Source organism: Notothenia coriiceps, unplaced genomic scaffold (genome assembly GCF_000735185.1).
Source record: "Notothenia coriiceps isolate Sejong01 unplaced genomic scaffold, NC01 NC01_scaffold00006011, whole genome shotgun sequence".
In the NCBI taxonomy this organism is placed as follows: domain Eukaryota; kingdom Metazoa; phylum Chordata; class Actinopteri; order Perciformes; family Nototheniidae; genus Notothenia; species Notothenia coriiceps.
In genome coordinates, this window is record NW_011338712.1 from 2,412 (window position 1) to 24,815 (window position 22,404).

At 41.2% G+C, this 22,404-nt stretch overlaps 1 protein-coding gene across 1 annotated transcript in view; it reads left to right on the plus strand.

The window, feature by feature from the left end:
* The first annotated feature begins 1,352 nt into the window (after positions 1 to 1,352).
* sdc2 (syndecan 2) overlaps positions 1,353 to 22,404 on the plus strand; it is a 47,036-nt gene continuing 25,984 nt past the window's right edge. The window contains exon 1 of the mRNA XM_010768755.1: positions 1,353 to 1,773. Within this exon, the coding sequence (XP_010767057.1) occupies positions 1,714 to 1,773 (60 nt within the window). The 5' untranslated portion in view covers positions 1,353 to 1,713. The remainder of the gene's footprint in view (positions 1,774 to 22,404) is intronic.

The following is a 22,404-nucleotide window of genomic DNA, read 5'->3' on the forward strand; positions in this document are numbered from 1 at the left end:
GGGTTGTAGGGTACACAAAGGGCAGAGTGTTTCCAGGTGGGATTAGAGGTTTTTAAATGTTTCTGCGGAAATGCAGTTTGCGCTGTTTTGAATGGATTTGAGTTATATGAGATTTCACTGTGAGGTGGAAGATGTTACTATTAAATGTGTATTCAGTAGAACAAAAATACACTTTTATTCTAGGTGAACAGACGTTTTGTGCATAGTGCTTTAAAAAGAGGATTCTTGAGATTATTATTATTCAGGGTTAAACTAATTCTGCATGTTTCTGAACATACATTTCACAGTTTAGAGATGCAAAATTAAATGTAAACAACAAGGATTACAGTTACTTAACTCTATTTCAGGCAAACCTTTTTGAATTACTTTTTATTGTGTATTAAGGGGGGAAGTTGTTCACTACCAGCAGGGGGAGACTTTGCCCATACATGGCTGAACTATGAAACTTAAGGGACTTGAAGCTGATGTAACTCTCTTTGGTGTTAAACTCTATCTGTATTATATATGTTGTATATCTAACAAGATGTAGTGGACCTTTTCTATTCCAATACAAAGAGAATAAAGAGTTTCACGACATGCCTACAGCACCAACGAGGGACTAATCAGATATGTTAATAATTCCACAGCTGCATAATAAACATACTTGATTGTAATTTAGTGCAGTGCCTGAGTGAAATTATGGAATCCTCATTAGGGTGCAATTAAAAATCGTTATCTCGACTTAGAAATAAATGGCTCAATTAGTCTGTTATCCGACCTCACCAGTAGAGAAAAAAGACAATAGATAATGATAATCTATATATTTACAGCAAAACCAGGCGTGGGGAGTAACGGGATAATAAGGATACAAAAAAGGTAACTTTATTCCTTTACAGTTTCTTGAAAAATACGTAATCAGATTACTGGTATAGTTCAAACAAGGTGGATTACTAGCGAAATTACACTTTTACAATACAAGAACGATATGTTACGAAGCACATGATCACACATTACACATTTTACCGAAGTTACCGAATTAGTTAAGTAATGTGCTAAATCAAAAAACAGCATGTGTATAATGTATTGCCATTGCATTTGACAACATCCACAAGTAACAGAAAGTAATCAGGTTACAATACTTTTATATTGTTATACTTGGGTTACTGGTTACATTTTTACAGGTATTTAGTTATTGTAACGGAATACAAGCCTGAGCTCATCATAATTGGTCTGTCATGAGTGCCAAGATGCTAGTGTTTTAATTATAGGCTTTCTTTTTGCTACTTGTCGCAAGTTCTCTTTCTGTCTCGCGGTGACATGGCCGTAAAGAGCGCACGCACTCAGTAGCGCGTGAGTCGGGCTCGTGCTTTTTGTCGTCGTTATTTCGAGTGAGCGCTGAAGGAGAGAGGAGAGCGAGCTACCGTCCTCGTGCGGATTTCACCAAACACAAGGCGCAGGGAGGACTTTGCAATTTAAACCGTGCGTATTTGTAAATATTTTGTCAGGTTTACACACAGAAAAAGAGAGAGAAAAAAGAAGTGCCTGGAGAGAGAGAGGGGGGGAGGAATTACCAAAACGCAACACGTATCCGGTGGGATCCACTCCTGAGAGAGAGAAGCGGCCGGAGTTGGAGCGAAGGGTGCAAGGAAAGCGAGAGGGAGAAGAAGAAGAAGCAGAGGGGAAACATTTGACATTTCACTCGCAACAACGCGTTTTAATTCACAAAGAGGAATAATGAGGAACGTTTGGATAATTTTCACTCTCGGGCTGACCGTCTTCCTCTCCGGGGAAAGGGTAAGTTTTTTGGAACTTAAAAACGGGGTGATAGCTTTGGGGGTGAACGGCAACTTTACGGACCACTAGCTGTTTTTATTTTGCAGTTTGAGAAAACCCGAGCAGTTCAATGGAAACAGTTACATGTTTCTACTCATCGTGTGTGCAATGCACTGCTTTACTATGCGGGATTAAAAAAGGAAAAACGCTGCATGCGTAATTCCCCAAGAAGTTTCCATTGAATCTCTGTCTGACATCCAAGCAGACAGGCCTATTGCTGCTACTTTGCATGAGCCCAAGACCATTTTCCTTAAAGCATATTAGATACTGAAATATGCATGAAGCTTAAGTACAGTCTGTAGAGGTCAATGTGATTCTCTCACTGCTTCCATGTAGGTGTTCAGCATATATATATTTGTTAAACATGGAGCACAACTTTAAAGGGATGCTTTTATCTGTAGCCTAAAACACTTTCACATCTATAAGGTCATAACTATTAAGACATATGTTATAGAGAGGCTTTGAAAATATCACATAGGAACTACATGACATCTAAAATAAAGTATTACCAAACTGACTGTCAGAGAGCTCCTTTATATGAGCAGTATTGTAGTGATTTGTTATGCTTTTGATTCCTATGCTTGCTGAAATGCATGTATTATTATTATTGGCACGTATACAGATGAACTTATGTATTTAGGTCTTCATTCTGGTGGCAAGCATTAAATGGTTGTCTGATCTAATGTCCTCAAATGTCCTTTCCAATATTTTGTACTACCAGCTTACTTAAACCCACATATTGCCTTTCATCTCTGTTGTTTCCAGCTTCAGGTTGAAGTCAGTGTTGAGCTCCTCACTGTGTGTGCATGGCTCTGCAAAATTGGCCTGGCTGCTGGAATGACACATTTTGGCACTTTCATGTGCAGCCTCTGTCATTATAGCCCCCTCCTGTTGTTTCTCTGTGGGCTGTGACTTGTCGCTTGGCGCAGTGCCCCTGTTAGAGCCGCTGATTAGCTGATTCAGACACTTGTTTTAATGACTCATTGTTTTGCATGTGGTGACCCTCAGGGTGCACTTTTACATGTTATTCACACCAGGGCTGTGTTTTTCTGTACAGCAATTCAAAAATGACCCTGTGTATGCAATGGCCCAATTTGCACAAAGTGACCATACAATGGGAAATATGAAAGTACAGTACTTTTATGACAGTGTCAAAGGCAATTCAAAGTCTCACCAAGGTACTTATTGCAATAGTACATTTGATTGCAGTACAAAGTTATTCTCTTGGTCACATAGAGTATAAATCCTACCCTAAATCAACAGATTCTTACAAAATACGAGTTAATCAATCACAAACATTTGGCAGGATGCTTGACTATCATGATTGAGTTGACTATAAACAAGATCACACACACACACACACACACACACACACACACACACACACACACACACACACACACACACACACACACGACGATATCTACCTCCCTTCTATCTGTGTCCCCCGAAGGCCTCACTGGGACACATGGCATTGATTCTCAATATTGGCTCTCTGGTGTTGACAAGTGGTTGATAACGTGTTTTGGACATCTGTCTGTGTTTTAATTACCACATTGCATCACACAGGGGCAAAGTGTGACTCTCAGTTGCTTTAGATAACATTTAGATAAATTATTTCACTGCTCACCCCCCAGAATCATATCGAGCTAAAACAGTTGTGCTTTTGTCTAGAAACCATTTATGTTTCTGACTTGTAGTTTTATTTGTGTTGGCTTGCTTGGTCAGTAACACTCTGAGTGTAACGCAACATGTGAGGTCTCGGCACATGTTGAAGGAAAATTCACTCAAGGTATGTGGGTGTGTTGTTATCATCCTATCTCTCATTAGATGAGGTCAACCAAGGGAATGTGGAATTGTAACAGTGTGCTTTCTTCTCTTCTCTCACATTGTTTTTGTCACATTTTCCACTAATTTCTTTCTCAAAAACTTTTGGAACAGTTACGTTTGGCTAATATGCGCTCAGGCCACCTCGTCGTGTTTCGGTGTGCGCCACTCACCAGATGTAGTGGTCTGTAATTTGTGTCATGTTTCGGTGGGAAGCGTGGGTGTTGTTCACCTCCCTTTACATCTGTGATTTACAAGGGGGCTCTGAGTGCTGTCTCGCTGTCTGATGCTACATTTAAAGGATAACTTCAGAAGAGGGAGGGAATTAGTGTCAGGGTGGTGGAGGAAACCAGGAGTGTGGCGGAACAGAAAGAAAAGGAAATGGGAGGATGGAGGAGACGGACTCAACATGACATGGAATGTCTCTGTTCAAGTTCAAAGGAGTTCTGAAGGCAACCCAAGGAAGATCTGTTTATTTTCTCTCTCATGGGCATTTGTTATGGACTTACCCCATTCATGTAGATGATGCAGCTGCTGTCTGAGTTGTTTCTCAAAAGGGCAAGTGAGGTCAGGTTACTGATAAACTACCCTTGAATGCTAGAAAAGAAAAGACATTTCAAGCCAGAGGGGAAAAGGCCATAACAGCAAATGCAAGCGTTCAAAGGGAAGCCTTTCATTACTTCTCATGGAAGTGCAAAGCGAGTATTGTGAGGGATATATTATCTGCTAATCCAGTTTCATTTTCTTGCTTGAATTGGTCGTTTTCTGACGATTAGTTGGTAATGAAAAGATCAGCACAGACACACTGACCTTCGTCTCAACTTAAGGCTGTCTCGAGCATTTTCCCAGACAACTACTTGCTAAAACATTCACACGTCATTCAACCTAGATACACCAAGAACATTATAAAACCCTCACTTCTATTTCCTCTGCGCAGATTAGCTATATTAATCCTAAAAGTATCTTATTGCCTCTCCTGAGCTAAACGCAACCAATCACCTTTTTTTATGGCTTGAACCTGAATGAGGAGTGTTCAAATTCCGATTTGATTCTCCACCGATAAAAGCAGTATGCTTCATCTACAGCACTTAATTTTAAATGTACTATATAATGAATAAGTAAAATGCCTGTCTGCCGTGGGTGGAAAACATATGTTACACTATTTTCTCCACCATTCTGTAACCAAGAGGAGAAAATACAAAGGGAGTGGTGGGGAATAAAAAGGAAGGAAACAATTGACAAAAATAACGAATGTAATAAAAGTCGAGGTCCTAACGGAGCTGAAAAATGAAAGGATGTATTGCCACATAGAAGCAGATGCTGTGCAGCGACTGCAGCTTCTCCTGCTGTATATTTAATGATGCTCTTTTATTTTGCATTACCCTAGAATTCCTCGTACTGCAGACAGCCCCCCTGCATGCTTGTGTTTTGTCTGACTGTGGATAAACTGTGTTTTCTCGTTTATTTTTGTAATAAATCCGCTGCGGACAAACACAGGAGCACAGACTTTCCTGTTCTGCGGACCAACGTGTGCCTCCTCGCTGGTGTGCGTCCCTTCGGGGGGTGGGGTGGGGGGGGGTGCATTCACTCGGTCCCTGTCCCTGCCAAGCATTATGCATTCACTAATGGACTCTACAGAAGGCCGCGGCTGCTGGACCACTGAAAGCACAACCGCCACCAACCCCCCTCTCTTTTCCCTGAATCCATCTGTGTCCACGCATGAACTCCTGTTTTTGTCACCATGCAGGCACACACACACACGACAAGTAGGTAAACACACATTGGCACACACAGCCTCCTGCCTCCCCCATGTTGTTTTTCTCTGTACATTGCGCCCCTCTGCCAGCGTGGTCAAGAAGCTTCCTGTTATTATCACAGCGTCACGGATTAGGCTGAGAACAGTGGCGTTATATCTCCCTCTCAGGCATCTGGAAGCAATGAAGGGCAAGAGTATATCTGACTTACGATACACCCCCTTTTTGCCCCTTAAGATGTCAAGTCCCTGCATTGAATTCGCCGACATCTGCGGGTCGTATGTGTCTGAGAGTAGCTCCTCCTCTTCCGCCATTGTCACAAAGTTGGCTCTTACTTTGGCGGGGACTTGTGCACACTCGTAAAGACTCTCAAATAGTCCAACTCTGTTGACTGTGCATGTGTTTGTGTGTGCATCCGTGCCTTTTAATGTCCCTCTGGTACAGCCACGTGTTTAAAATACACTGTCATCTCAGCCACCGAGGCATGGGGAAAACACATTAGGGAGCTGTGGCTGCTGGTTTATGTTGGGCCGCAGCCACCTTGGCTATAGCAGACTATCATAGGCTATTTCATCGCACAGTAAAAGCCTTTTTTGCATGTGCTTGTGGCAATCTGGGTAAAAACATTTAGACATATAAGATCTGGAACATTACTTTTTGCTCTGTTCCCACCCTCTTTCTTCTACCTAATTAGCTTAGCAAATGGAAACTTCCTTGGCAGACCTGCAGTGGAGGGGATTGTGGTTGTGACAAAGAGAAATGGGGAAAACCCTGTGTCGGGACGTCGGGACGTGTGTTTTTTTACTACCTTCCAGTTCCAGTTGGTAGGGGGAAGAGAGATGAAGGAGATGGAGTGGGGGGAGAGTGTGATCCCTGCCTCCCTTTTGGGGCTCAGGTTTTCCCAGGACAGGGCCTGTCTGCAGTTTGCTGTTTGGGGTGTGAAAAGTGTCTAGCTTGGCAGGGGTGGGGGGGGTGGGGATGAAAGAGACAAACTGAGGGCTACTAGTGCTACTTGGTATGGGACTACTGGACTGCTTTCCTTTTGCAACAGTTTATGAGCATTTAAGAAGTCAACCTTTTGCTGTTTACTTTGTTATAACGGCAAAATAAACTTCATCCATTTTAACTTTTTCTTATTTAAAGAGCCTGTGATAGCCTCCCAACAACTGTTGTGCAATGAAATATTGGGCTACTAGTCATCTCGAACCGTCAGTTTAAAAAAAAAAAGAAGGTGCGATACCGTTTCGATAAATATCAATAATTTCGAACATCGCGGGGAAATTCCTTCGACTCATATTGAAGTTTTGGGGGAAGCCAGAAGTGACGTCAATGCGGGAACGCTTCACTGTACGGCGAGAGAGCCAAACACGGACTTACTGAGTTTAGGCACGTTAATAATGTTTTAATGAAGTTGACTACAGTATATTCATATTTGTCAGTGCTTTCATGTCAATTCGGCGAACATAAACATAAATGATCGTGGTGAAGATGATGATTAAATTAGGATTAAAAGTCGGAAGTGAGAGCTGCTGAATTTCTTCCCGTCGGATGTGATATAAAAACAAATCGATTATTTTTGTATTTGTAAACTCAAGTGGATGAAACTACATTTATTAGTGCTTTCATGTCAATTCGGCGAACATATGACACATTAAATGATCGTGAGGATGATGATTTTAAAATCGTTTGTTTGAGCCGGTCTGCATTTCCTGATGAAAAAACAAACTTTTTGTAGTTGTAGTACACCAACATGGATTAAACGTGTGTTTTTTTTACCACAATGTTGGGGAAATTAATGGATAAAAGGGACAGAAGATTATTATTATTATTATTATTATTATTATTCCCACTCCGATCGGGACACTAGGTCCACCGTTTCCCCGCAGCGAGGCTCCCCCCGTTGACAGTTTACGTGGGCTGGGCTGGGTGCAGTGGCGGACTGGCCATCGGGACGAATCCCGATGGGCCGGTACCGAAGTGGGCCGGTCGGATAAGTCACTAGCACATCCCCCACTCCCCCCGTTGACAATTTACTGGCAGTACCGAAGTGGGCCGGTCGAGAGTCCCGGGATGATTTTTAGTCCCAGTCCACCACTGGCTACATGACCGTATGATCGCCCATATTGACGCACCTAATTCCTAAACTTCTAACAGATACAACATAAACCGATCCTTCAGCCTCATATGAGCTCTCAAACACGTTCAAAATTAAACTGTCATCGCTGTCTGAGCTTGCTGCTGTGTGCGCCATCGTGCGTTTACATGCAGATGCTGGGATCCTGAATGGTGCAGCTGGAGCGCTGTGCCCGCAATGACGTCACACATAATTAGGCGGGACTTGAGGAATCCCCGAGAAGATCCAGAAAATGGTCAACATTGAAGGGCAGATTAATGGTTATCAAAGTACAAATATCCAAAATCAGTTCAGTAACGGTTTTCAAGGGGATAATATTTACTCAAATTGATGGGTTTGGATGATGGGGGAAAATCGTGTCACAGGCTCTTTAAACATTTTTTTCAAATTCCTGAGGTTCACATTTAAACCATTTAAACACAGAAAAATTGCATTGAAGCATTAATATCTCATTATTTATATTTTTTTGTTCAGTTTAATATCTCATTAATACTAATACACCACTGTATATATTGTATAGGACTAAAATGTGCACGTTTACTTTGACTTCTTACGTTTATATACTGTACATATTACATTTAATTTATTTGTAATGGAAATGTTACTTTAAATTCTTATCTTTTAGATAAATGTCTTAATTGTTTTTATCTTTTAATCACACTTTCTTACATGAATATTTTTGTTTGACTTTTTGATTAGGTTTTTATTTATTAATTTCCAAAATGGAGCAACAGTCACTTTACCCAATTTCCCCCGGGGTAAATAAAGTATTCTGATTCTGGTTGCATTTTCCAAGCCATGCGAAACCTTCACTTCAGCTATGCTTTGTTGAATCTGGAACTTTATTGCAATGCTGTTGGATGGATTTCATACTGTCTAGGGACGTCAAAGCACATAACTAATCCTCATAAGAAATGTACAGGGTTGGGTCGCTGCAATTTACCGTAAAGCTGAAGTAGACATTAGACAGCTCGCCCTACTGCAACTAAGACAAATACATCCTTTAAAGTCATATTAAATATCATTAGTTCAGGTTTTGTTGGTCGGCTGTTCAAAAGATGAAATGAAATCAAATGCTGCTTGTGAAACTTTCTCGGTTGACTTTGTTCTGCTGAATAGACAATGATCTTAGGGGCACATGTGTTCCATGTGTACACTATCCAAAAAGAAAGTTGAAGCCATGACGTCTGAAGGTTTTTCCATCTGACTCCAGAGATTGCTGTGGAAAATGGCACGGCACATTTAACACATCTGTGCTCACCCCTATTTACGAGCACACTTTATCGTCTCTAAAAGGCACCCAATTGATATCTGCACTGGCGTTCCTCCAAGCAGAAAAATGTACTTCTAATGTCTGGTGTTTCCATTATACCCCCCCCCCCCCCCCCCCCCCNNNNCCCCTCCCCCTGTTTCGAATGAAAACAGCACCAAATGAGCTAAAGCGTGTAAATCATGGCTTCTATGCAGGGCGTATTACCAACCGCAAATTATACTCCATGCAGTCACTTCATTTAGAGCTGCTTTCATGAGAAAACTCTTGAGACTCCGGAGGGTATTTGGGGAGGGTGATGAGCTGGAGAGGCAAATTCATTAGTGAACTCCCCACATAGCACAAACACTTCTCCCCCTAAGTGCATGCTGGTGTGTCAACTCATCTTGTTTTAGTGAAAAGCAGTGACTTTAAAGGCTGCAATTGAGCCCTCATGCATATTCATTAGTGAGATGAGCTCGTCATTGTAATGGGTCCCAAAAAAAAGAGGAAGTGTTTCCATCGCTGTGTCTACGTGGGTAGTCTCAGGAGACCCCTGAATGCTTCCAGCTTTTAATAATTTCCTTATGAGCACATAACCTGTAATTCAATAATAGGCTAGTTTTATAGCATGCTTAGAAAAAATGTGCATGTGTCTCCAACACTACATTTTCTTGGCAAAAACAAAGTAGTACTTTTATGTCCGAGTTTTTAAGCCTAGTTTAGTTTTTAAAGGCGATGAAAAGAGCTGCTTTTCCTGAAGATTGCTTCGGTTTGAAATTTTTGTTTTGGAGAAACCGTGATGTCAAGACCCTATCCAGATGTTAATGCGTACAGTTGTGGACATCCGGTGCTTGAAAGTGTAAACTGTGACCAAATCACCTAAGGGTCCAGACACTGACTCACACTGTAGGACTGTATGAGCTAACAGCGGTGAAAAGGGGGCAAATATAGAAAGGGACATAGCTGGGCCCTAAATGAAAGAAAACACTTAGTGTCCTTTGCTACTGAGGATCAAACTGAGGGTCTTTCACACCACGTCTGAAACTCATTTATAGTCGGTAATCTGAAAAAACATGTGGGATTTTGACGCACATGAAACCCTTTTTTTTTCTAAATAGATTTGAAGTGGAAAAAAGTCCAAGCTATGAACACAGGTCGTCCTGTGCTCTATGAATGGTGCCAGCAACTCTAACCTTCATTTTGTTTGTATACATCACTTCAGCTGCTTTCTTTTAGTTCTAGTCATTCAACATTTTTATTTACGCAATTAAGATTGAACATCATCTGCAACATAGCATGCATATACAAGTATTTTCTTTTAGTTTTATTTAAATTAAAAAGTGTTTTTTATCTCACAATAAGTATCAAAATAGTATGAAAAGTGTTAAAGTAAGCATATGTTACTTATTCAAGTGTCAAATCAATGCCAGTTAATTTCTTTATTTAATCATTTGATGTTTTGTATGAAAAACCCCTGTCAAGAAGATCTATAGCCTGTAAAGTGGCATCTTTAAATGTATAAACATGTTTAGTCCATTGGCATATAAGGTTAAGAAAATGGCAAATCATCACACTGCAACCAACAAGTCATTTCACTGTCAAAATATGAGTCTATTCACATTTCTGTTTGGTAGATTATTTTATTCTTCCAGTCCATGTTGTCTTACAGGAATGGAAAAGGAGTATTGTACATTGTGCATGATTTAATAACACAAACTAGATTACACTGCTACAGCTGTCATCTCTCCAACATCTGGTTGGCTGTTTACAACCCTGTTGGATATCCTGTATTGTAACATTTTGATATTGCCAATATTCTCTAAAACAACACATTTCAGGCAGTAAATTTGACGTTTACAATGAACTGCTCAGCCCCAGGTCAAATTGCACGCCTTATCATACCACACACTGTCTCTGTGCCTCGGTTGTTAACATGATCAGAGGCACTAATGTGGCGATTCTACCAGGCGAGTTAATCTTTACTAATGCATTCTTTTAACAGCCATCTGTGATCTGCACTGCGACTGCAAAGCCTTTCAGCAGAGCATGATGCTGCGTTCGGCGCCCCGGCAGTAAGGCCTCCATTACGCCAAGGGATTGGGTTTATTATTCAGCCCAGAGAGGCTTTAGACCAGAGAAAGCGTGTCAGATGGAATCCATTTTGATTTTAAATGCAAATACCGCTGACACGCTCATTGCCAGCGCTCTCTTTACGGAGTGAAGACCACACAGTTCTTTTGTGGGTGGAAACTTCAGGGAGAGGTATCAAAACAAACAATGGCGGCCAGTCAGAATGTGTCATGTCCACAGCCAGGTACATGATACAACCAATGACCCCTTTAATGGAAATATATGTCTTGGCCTGTTCAGTATTCACACACTATTGTGCTCGGAGATTTAAAACACATTATAAGTGTCAAATTAAAAACTTTGTTGAAGACATGAAACGACTTTAAGTCTGTCTCTCTTTTGGGATTCCTCCCTCCGTGTCTTACTTCCACCCGACATAAAATCCCTTTAGACAGTGACATCAGCCAAGGTCACAGCTTCACTTATAATCTGCGCCGTTTTCATGGTGTAATGGAATCAGGCCGGCAGGGTGCAAAGCTTGATTACTTTGATGATGATAATTTGTTTAATCAAGTGATTGGGTGGCTGAGTGGAATGGCTGCATGACCGCTGTCCTCCAGAGTGAGCAGGATATCCTCTCAGAGCGGGAGTCTCCTGGCTTTCCAGATTCATCACCAAGAATGAAACAGTGGATAGAAAGAGAATGAGGGATCGTGTGAAGCTTTAAGCTGCTTTAAGCCTCATAGCCTTGCAACATTTTGGCTAAAGTAAGCGTTCGCTTCTATGTCCAGTGGTGCTGCTCAATTACACCGTGAACACAGGAGCACATTTCAGTGTCATCATTACACCAAGGCACATTGTTACGCTTTTGATCACTGTTAAGTGTGTCCAAATCTCGTATTGGTTGCAAAACCTGATTGACAAACTATGGATATGGATATTTGAGTTAGGCAGGGAGGAGAAATCGGACAAAACTTTGCTACTGAGTAACATAGAGGAATACAAAACCCCAGAAACATCGACCCCAGCTCCTTCGTCTTTTTAGTTTTTAAAGTTTTCTAAGCTCTCCCAACAATTTGTAACGTTATAACTTCCTGATGACTCTTTTAACTGAAGGTCTTAATGCTCAGATCAAAAGGTTTCTCTTTCACCCAAGACCAAAGCTATGTTTGCATTGTGATGACAGGAATACACAACTTGCTGGATCCTCTCTTAAACTGTGGTTAGCTCTCTCCCGCTTTAGAGGCTCCCTTTATAGTAACATTGTGTCATCCCATTTTACAGCGAGCCTTAATGAACTCCAGCTACCTCTCCACATCTGTGTGTGGTAGACAGAGCTGCCTACACATTCTCTGCATCAACACTCTGACTTGGAAGAGTGTGTTGAAGATGGCTTTTTGAAGATGATTGCTAACTGTTGCTGCCTCTGCTTTGGTTTGGTGTGGTTGAGCGCCGCTATGTGTGTCTCTGTGACCACGAGAGGCTTTTATGACACGTTTTGTTAGACCTGCAGTGTGCTGGAAACATGTGTTGGCTGGTGGGTTTTTGATAGAGGCTCCTCTTTACTTTGGGATGTACCACCACAACCTCAGCCCCCCAGCTTTCACAGCATATCTCTGTCTGTTTCTACTCGAAGGATGACTCTTTATAGATTTAATGCGCATACCATCGGCAACGCTCAGTGCTTCATCTTTCTTATTGTTTGCCGTGTCTTTTGATTTTTTTTCTTACAACCATGGCTCTCTTGAGACCCCAGCAGACGCAGGCATCATTTAAAAGGTGGTAAAATAAAACCTGAAGCACAGGGTGGAGCGCAAGTCGACGAGCGTCTCGTGTTGTTTTAGGGCCTTTCAGGAAAGCCAGAGTATGGTCTTCAGAAACCACACATTCTTGTAGAATTACAGCACAGGGAAAGAATCGGGAAAGGCTGCGTAGTGAGAAAAGGACCAGAGGCTTGGCAGGCACAATAAGAGCAATTTTTAGCTGCAGGAGTTTTGTTAGTGATATTTGTCCTGCAGCTAAAGGAGGTAGCGGCCCAACAACACAAAATGGTTCTCTTCTGAGAAAGACTGGGACCTTTCTAATTGTATGGTCCTTCAGTTGAAACTGTGTTTTTGTCTTGACATTGGCCCTCTTTCAAAGTCCTTGCGTCTTCCACACAGTCATTAAAGATTGAAAATGCAGCCTCTGTGGTTGGAGCACTGGGCCTATTTTGGAAGCTAGAATTCAATTATTTACATTGGAAGGAGCATAAATAGGAATGTTGCCCCATCATTTCTGATGCACCACAGTCTGGAACACTTCTTAAAAAAATTAAGTCCCACAAATATGGCCAGGAAACATGATGGTTTGCTCTGACATTAGGGCTGCACACATCATCCTTACGAGGGGGAAGTGTGCATTCATTTTAATATAATTACCATCATTTAAAAAGCAAGCAGCCCTCAAAAGAGTCTTTTCATTTATCAAAGCAGAAATGCAACATGTAATGCACACAAGAGGATTGAATCTGGAATGATGTGAGCTGTTCACTCTTATGTATGAGCTTACTTGTGGGTTTTCTGTTGTTTGGTTGATATGAGAAGAATGCATCAAGCAGCTGGTCTGCATAATGAAAACACGGAAGGTTATTTTTCTTTTTGTTGTTTGTTTCGGTAAACACAGGAACTGAGCGGACCCAGTTGTGGTGTCTCTGTCAAACAGCACTCATACACAGACGTACATCACATCAGCTTCCTCTCTTGGATTTGGTGTTTCGTCCCTAACGCGGGCTGTACTCTCCAAACAAAATCAAATGTGTTATTTCCCACTGGTGAAATGGTGGGTTTATGAGCAAAATGAAGTGCCTTGATTTGCCTAGATGGCTCCATCATGTCCCGTCTAATATATTGTTCACCAAACTAGTATACACCAAAATCTGTTGTTAACATTGGGGTTCTACTATTTCTTATTGTATATGACGTGTGCAATCAGGAATTCATTTGATTAAAGGATCATGGTAACTTTATATATACGAAACGTTCACTCCATCTTTACAGAAAGAAAACAACCAATCAGAGTCAAGGAGGCTCTATCCCAGTGTCACTGATGTCAAACTAGGCAGAACGGATAACATCTGAATACAGATGATATGACTTCATTGCCTCCTGCTTCTAAACTGAGAGAGAAAATAAACATATGTAAGTGTACTGTTTAGCTTTTGAATTGGAACGTTTTGAGTCTGGTTTTAACATGACAGCTCATTTCACAGCTAAAAAGTTAACTTTAACATGTTTTGAAAACATTTGAGGCAGCTGTAAAGGCAGTAAAATCATCTTGAATCATAATTATTAAGCACAGCTTGTTTAACATTTAGATGTTGGAGTTTATAAGCAGTGATTGATCGTTATTGAGCCGTGGAGTCTCTAATGCAGTATCAATTTGATACTGCATTAGAGACTCCACGGCTCCGATTATTTTCCTTTGGGCGCGGTGGAATCTTAATCTGCCAATTGTCCGAATACAGAAGCGAGTTACACTGGACGCCATTAAATGAACAGACCTTGTGTTGTTGTGAGTATGTCCACGCCAAGTTCAATTAAGGTTGGAGCTACACTACTAAGAAGTCTGAAGCGCTCTGCAGCCCATAGCAGGCTAATTTCTTTAGTATCTGCTGGCTAAACCTCAGGTGACTCTTTAGCACTGGAAATCCACACAGGTAAACGTGTCATGGTGGGAAGGTGCCCTGTGGCATCATGCTTCCTTAAACATATACGTTTTGTTCTACATATAGATACTTTGGTGTGACTACAATCAGTGCTTTATGTAGAAATACATGGTCATGACTACGTTGATTAAGCTAAGGTTCAATAGATGTGCAAAACTCACTGCAAAACTCAACAACAGTATATAGACAGTATGTTTAGTTCTATCATGGTGGGCCAAACAGTAGTTACAACTTGCTTCAGGAAATAAACATACACTAATAAAACTGCAAAGAAAACATTTAAATGAAAGGAATTTCTTTGTGTGCTTTTAAATATATTTTAGGTTGAAGCGTGTCTAGTGATGGAGACTGGAGATTAAAAAACCTGTGTGGTTGTGGACCCTACGCTGCGTCTGGCACACAACTAAGCTCATGCACCCCATAATTTAACATCATTAATGTGCAATTACGTGAGTCATGCTAAGCCCACGTTGCGTAGTCATGCTGGAGCCCACTGAGAGCTGCACTTTTTCCCTGTGTCAGGATTTTCAACTCATTTGAAAAGACTAATGCCCTGCCATTGAAATGCTTATATGCCCGCTTGCTCTTACTTTAAAAGCAAGAGGTTTTATTTGGAAAGGATCACATGGTTTTGAAGAACCTGAAATAAGTGATTGAGTCGTGAGTTCTGCCCTGTTGCTTTAGGATCATAAAGTGTATCCAAACTATTTTAGGGCAATAACACCATTTAGAATCACACAATGCTTATTCAGAGCGTCATCCCAAATAAACTCTTTAAGATCTACTTTTAACATCTCTGTTATGAATAAAGAATGTACTATCTGTTTTCTGAAAATGAACTCAAAGGTAGCTCCTTACATTAGTGGCACTGAATAGAATGTTTGTTCAGATAATGCGTCACTAATTTAGTCTTTAGGGCTTCATATGACATGATGTCTTTGGTTTGAACAAAGGGGGATTACAGTGTCTTTGGAAGAGACCCTTTTTTTCTGAGGCTTAATGTCTTCTCATGACGCCAATAATGACCAGCACATCTACATCTGTTGCTGAAGTCATGTGACATTATCATGTGACATGGTGACCCAGACTGGATTAGAGGCAGCTGGAACATAAAACCCTCTTCAAACATGACAACGCACCGACGGCAGTAGATCTCCTGGGGTCATTAAAGCAATAATACACACTGCTAAGATAATGAACTAGTATTAAAGCAAGTTGATTCGTGACCTGCAGTGTGTTTAGGTCCTATTGCACAGATGTCCTGACGTCACAGCTAGCATCCACTAGCTTCTGCTACTCTATTCAATGTTATTCAGCATTTATGGCATTGGTGAAATATTCAGTTTACTGCACATATTCAGGTCCCATTCAAATGTCCACCAACTCGCTCCCCTTATGGCAGTAATCTCTGCTGTTTAAAACCATAGAACTAGTCTGGCCTATGGAATTGCGTCTTTGTCAATATGGTGTCTTGCTAAGCCTTATGGGAAATCATGTACATGCTAGAAAACTGAAATACTGATTTCATAAAGATATTAGATTGTATCTAACCTTGAAGTATTGAACCACATGTCTTTTGATTATAGCCGTTCCAATGCTGGACTTTTAAGTTATTTGCATTAATATAAATGGCACTGTGATTTTTGATTTATTTTTGCATCTGTAAGAGAATCGGGAAGTTCCGTTCTCACTTGTGCTCTCTTTTTGACCGTATTTCAAATGTATATAGAATCAAATTATTACGATTTAAGTCTTACTTGCGTCATGCAACCATTCACATTTCACCAGTGTGTTTCTGAATCAGTCTCGGTGCATCTTGTTACACAAACACATTGTGCCCCAGACATGCTGTCTAGCTGACTATTAATACACCCTGGGCATACTGTACCGAAGGTGACGGCCCTTTGCACTCCAAGGCTGCCAACTCTCACTCACCCAATCATACTTCTCTCTGCTATTTCTCAAACTCTGGAAAGTTTACACCCATGTTTTTATTATTTTGCGGATGAAAGCTGAGACGTACTCTTTTTCATCTGACAGGCAGCGAGATGTCTGAAGTCTGGCGCTGAGATGGAGAGCAGACAGACGTAAAAGTAGCATGAAGTGATGAAAAAGCTTGTTAAAACATAATCAAAATGTTGTATGAACCCAGGGAAGCAAACATCTCACTCTTTCATCAATTCTGTGTGTAGGTTGACATACAATGCGTGAGTGAGTGTCATGCCAACAACAAAAACAACACATATACTACAGCACATGCAAACACGCTCACTGCTGGTCAGGATTAGCCCTGGATAATGGGATCAGGGATCAGAGATCACCACCTGCCGCTTTCCTACCACCATCTCATCCGATGCCTCTCTATTCCTTCTGTTTATATGTGCTTAAATCACTACTGTCCCCTTTCTCTTTCACGGCCCCTCACTCTCTGACAGTTATAATGTTTGTGACTTCTTTCATTTCTCATCATCTCTTCCTGTCTTTAAATAGCTATAACACATTACCCCTGCTCCAAGTGATACCACACATTCCTCCAATGAAGGCAGGATTTATCCTTGACCTTTGTTGACATTTTTTTTCTTCAACATCCTTATTTATTTTCCTGCAATTTCCCGGTCTTTCTTTCTTCATCATCCCATCACGGGTTGCTGCCTTCACGCTGTCGTCCTGTGGCTCGCAGACTCCCTTGGGTCCAAATCCTCTTAAGGAAAAGGCTTGGATGGGAATTCATTCGCTGCAGCGCAAGGATTGAACCAGATCAGCCAACAAAGCGGCAAAATCGCTCTCCTCCCTCCTCGCCCCCCTCCCTCCTCTCTTAGCTCGGCCCCATCTGCTCCCCTCTTTCTCCCCTCTGGCTTTCATCTCAGGTGATAAAGGCCTATTTGTCAGAGCTGCAGCAGTGAGAGATTGGCGTCCTGGATGGAGGAATGTGGCACATCATATTTTTTTCCCCCCGCATGCTGATAAATGCATAAAGAGCCACATGTTTTTTACAGGCATGAACATTTGTTTTGGTAATCTGGATTTCCACTCCACGTTTATAGTGTTTATCTATTCTTAAACAAGATTGAAAATGGAAAAGTTTTGAGTAAATAAATCAGAAGACATGTATCTGAATTTAAAATCCTAGCTTGTCTGTTATCATATCATTCTTATGGTGGCTATGAACGCTCAATATACTAACTTAAGAAAACACAAGCAAAATGTAAGTACCGGTATTTAGAAGACGCCAGCTGCAATGTTAACTAGGGGTGTAACGGTATACGTATTCGTACCGAAATTATTCGGTATGGGCCCACGTGTGTACCGAAGTGTACCGAACGAATATAACGTTAAACGTAAAGAATTGAGAATGTGAACAACTTTTTAGAAGTAATCTCAGGTGCTGCGCCAAATATCCTTATGTTGCCATGTTAGCAAAGCGCTACCTGGCTGTATCTGCTACCTCTGTCCCTAGAGAGGGTGTTCTCCACAGCAGGAGACATTGTTAGTGCCAGCAGATCTGCCCTTTCGGCAAGCAATGTGGACAAGTTTATTTTTCTTAAAAAAAACATGAACATACAATGACAAGCAAGTCCTAATGTCAAGCTGGCTGCTTAGGTACTAGTACAGTACAGTTCAAATACAGATTATTTCAGTTCATCGAAATGCTGCACCTTAATGTTTATTTTATTATATTTTGTATTTATTTGAGTGAATACATTATTCACAGTTTAATAATAATTTAAAAAACCCAAAAAATATTTTATGTTTTGTGATAATTGTTTCTGCTGTACCGAAAACGTACCGTGACCTAAANATTTTGTATTTATTTGAGTGAATACATTATTCACACTTTAATAATAATTTAAAAAACCCAAAAAATATTTTATGTTTTGTGATCATTTTTTCTGCTGTACCGAAAACGTACCGAACCGTGACCTAAAAACCGAGGTACGTACCGAACCGAAATGTTTGTGAACCGTTACACCCCTAATGTTAACACATCCAAATGTACTTATTGGGAATATGTTTTGTGTCGTTGAAATTATAAAGATACATTTGCTTGAGTTTGTCATATTACATTGAACAACAATTGGTATAAAACTACAATTGATTAACCTTAGTTTAGATTTTTAGTGTGATATTGAGTTTCCTTTTTGGTGGATATTGTTAGCAAGTTTAAGCTTCCAGAACCAGCAAATCCTCTCCCTTCTCCAATCCATCCTGTAACTGCTGTATTTTATGTGGTGAGGTGGGGAACTCTGACCCTATAGTCCTTAAAAGCTTTCATGTTGTGGTGTTAATGATCTGTCAATGGCTCAGGGTTTTCCCCCTTTGTATTTTGGAAACACATTGGTTTGAGACACGTATACATAGACATAGAGGCGCTTGAATGTTGAAAAAAGCTGGATATTATTACATTAATAACTGGTTGCGTAGTTCATCCATCAAGCAAACGTGCAGGCCCCCCTTTCATGTGTTTCTACATACAGTATGTGAGCACAAATGCAGACACATGATGCTGAACACACCATCGCACACACCTTGCCCTGGGGAGGGTTTTACAACACCATAGGAAACACACAGGCTTTTAAAAGGCAGCGGTGATGGAAACCATGCCCTTCCATTGACAAAGTGACAGAGAAAACCAGACTGTGTGAGGTGTGACAGACTTGTTATGTGACACTGAGTCTTAGGGGACCCCTAACAACAGAAACCACTGAGAATCCATAGAAGTTCAAGACCACATTGGTATTGACCTTAAAGACAAGTGATTGGCCTCTCTTGTATTGAACAAAACATCTGTAATTTACTCTCTCAGGCTAAATGTGAATCCCCCCTGCATCTCGATTGTTATAAGACTTGTTGATTAGCTTAGCTCTTAGTCTGAAGCACATGATCGATGATTAATGACGTTGACTCCCTCTTGAGCCTTAAACTATGTGCATGGCATTGTTTCAAAGATTAAGGGCACTGAGTTTAAAACACTTAGCAGTCCCCCTTCATGTTAGATATAATGTGCTTGCCAGAGGTAGAGCTGCTTATGGCAAACTGAGGAATAAACGGTGTATATTTTTTCCATCAAACTGAACTCAGGAGCAACAAAACGGCGTATAATGCAGTCTTCAGCATGTCATTTTGACGTGACCGGCATTTGGCAGCACGCGAACAAAGGTTCAGTTGAAGAACAAAGAGTGCAAGTACAAAGCATCCACAGACATCATGGAACAAATGCACACACATACGCAAAGCCTAATTATAGTGATAGGGTTCAAACCAAACACATGACGAAAGTTCAGTGAGCGGTGCAGAACACGGGACTCTCACTGACCCCACGCGCCTCATGTGATAATGATATAGTGTATTTGTGTGTATATATAATGTGTAGCGAGATAACCATGCACACACTTGTATATCTGATTCACATGCACACAAATATTAATTTCTATTGAGCAGCAGCACCTGTGTGCAGTGCAGGAATGGTTGATATTGTAGGCCTGCTGTGGCTTGAAAGACTGTATTCATCCCTTTCCAGAGCACTGACTGACACACTGACGTGTGTGTGTGTGTGTGTGTGTGTGTGTGTGTGTGTGTGTGTGTGTGTGTGTGTGTGTGTGTGTGTGTGTGTGTGTGCACGCGTACTGTATGAGGTCGGGTCAATGCACAGGTCATAGCAACATATTCTATCATTTGAGTGTTCATGAATGGGAGCAGCTCATGTGTTAAATTGTACACGTATATCACAGTTGTGTGTGTGGGTACCTAAGGCACTTATGTGTGTTCGCCTGTGGCACAGGTGTATGTATGCACAGCAGAGCTTTACATAACACACAGCGTGATGGATCTCAGGTGGGAGCCCCAAAAAAGCTTTTGAAGTATTAACTGTTCAATAATGGATCGCTCTATTTATTTAGAAGGAATGCAAATAAAATATGATTCATCTAATCTGTCAAGACAAGTAATATCTTCATTTTTAAAAGCCTCCAAAACACATCACGGAACGGGACATGTTTTGCATATACCGTAATTTTCGGACTATAAGGCGCACCTGAATATAAGCCACAGCAGCGGCATACCACTCTCGGTTCCACTTTTACTTTTGCGCGCTACCTGTCTCACTCTTTTCCGGCCTCCAGCTTTTCCTGCTGGAACCCGCCGCTTAAAGGTGGGGGTCCGCGGACCGGCCATAGAGCCCATAGAGTTAAAGGTGTTGGCCGTTAGCTGTAAAAATCCATAGATTAGCCGCACCGTTATATAAGCCGCAGCGTCGAAAAATAGGGAAAAAGGCGCGGCTTATAATCCGAAAATTACGGTACTTAAGCGATGACTCTACCTCCCAATGAGCTTTAACATTGTAAATAAAACTGCTAAAAGATCTATTTGCAAAGTGGCAAAAAAGTCAGACCACAAATCCAAAAAGGGAACTGCAAATGTGAATAAGGTCGAGGCAGGAAGCATTATTTGTTGTGTCCGTGGTTCTGGTGTGACCATTAAACGGTCCTTTTGGTAGTATGTTACATTAAGTGTGGCTAGCTTTGGGAGCTGAACATTTCCAGAAATGAAAAGGAAGTTGTCAGATATCAAAGTCAAATACCAAGCAGTGCAGACGCGTCCACCAGCAAAGCATCAATGTCAATGGTGGGGGTCAGAGGGCACGAGCGTCTGGTGTCTATAACTGGAGACTTCCTCATCAGAGGCACTCCATTATGTCTTTTACAAACATTTCACTAGCAATCTATCTTTTTTTATGTTGTCTGTCAGAAGAAAATGACTGTCTAGGCCTGGATATTTGTTCTCAGGAATGTCCCAGAGAAGTGTTTGTATACGTGGCTCAAATGTATTGTAGGAATGCACATTTACAGTCCACTTTGTTTAGAAAGCATCCCAATATTATGCAGGTGCAGTGGCTAGTTTGTACAAACCCAATGCATATAAATGATGCACCTGGTTTTTCTGCATTAAATATTTACAAAAGCCAAATCAAAAATCAGCAAGGTTATTCAAATACTCTTAACCTTTGCTGACATTATCCACCAATGATGTCAGCAAACGGCTGCAGCTAATACATTTTGATATACTAATATGGATTTGTCTGTGAATGTCTTTCGTATTTTCATCAATGAACTCCCAAACATATACATCAATACTTCCCAGAGCCCAGTTGCGTCTTTAAATGGCTATGTTGTTATGACCAACAGAGTGGAATTTGCTTGACGAATGTCCTATAAGATTATTTTTATCATTAAAATAGTTGGCAGCGAGTTATGTGTACACTCATTATATACAGTACACTGTGCCATAAGCTTGACGTTAAGCTTCCACAAATAATTGTTGAAAGATTTTTTTCCATCCATCCGCCCCCTGTCCGCTTAGCAGGCCGGTCCAAGGACATGAGATAAAGAGAGACCTGTTTTCTCTCACACACTCCCTTACAGATGGTCTTGGCACCCTCTCTTAGTATTCCACTTTCCCAGCTTTTTCAACCAGAAGTCTGTCTGTTGGCGGCCGACAGCAGCTGAGCACAGCGGAGCTTCAGTTCTGGGCCACATGCTACTCAACCAAACCCCTCGCATCAAGGGAGCAGGCAGCCTGTTTGCGCAGAGAGGTAGATGACAGTCGCTCATGCATTTAAATAGAGGCGAATGTACATGCACACATTCCTGCCCACTGAGCCGAGAAGTGCATCGCAGGCCTGAAAGATGAGAAGTCTTGTACAGGCAGCTACGGGGGATGTTATACAGGCTCTTTATTCTACTTCCTCTAATATGCACTGCAGCTCCTGGGAGAATACTTTCTAAGTTAGCAGCATAACTATTAATTTCCTGTTCTCACATAGACGTAAGGCCCGGGTCTTGTATTATGTGCA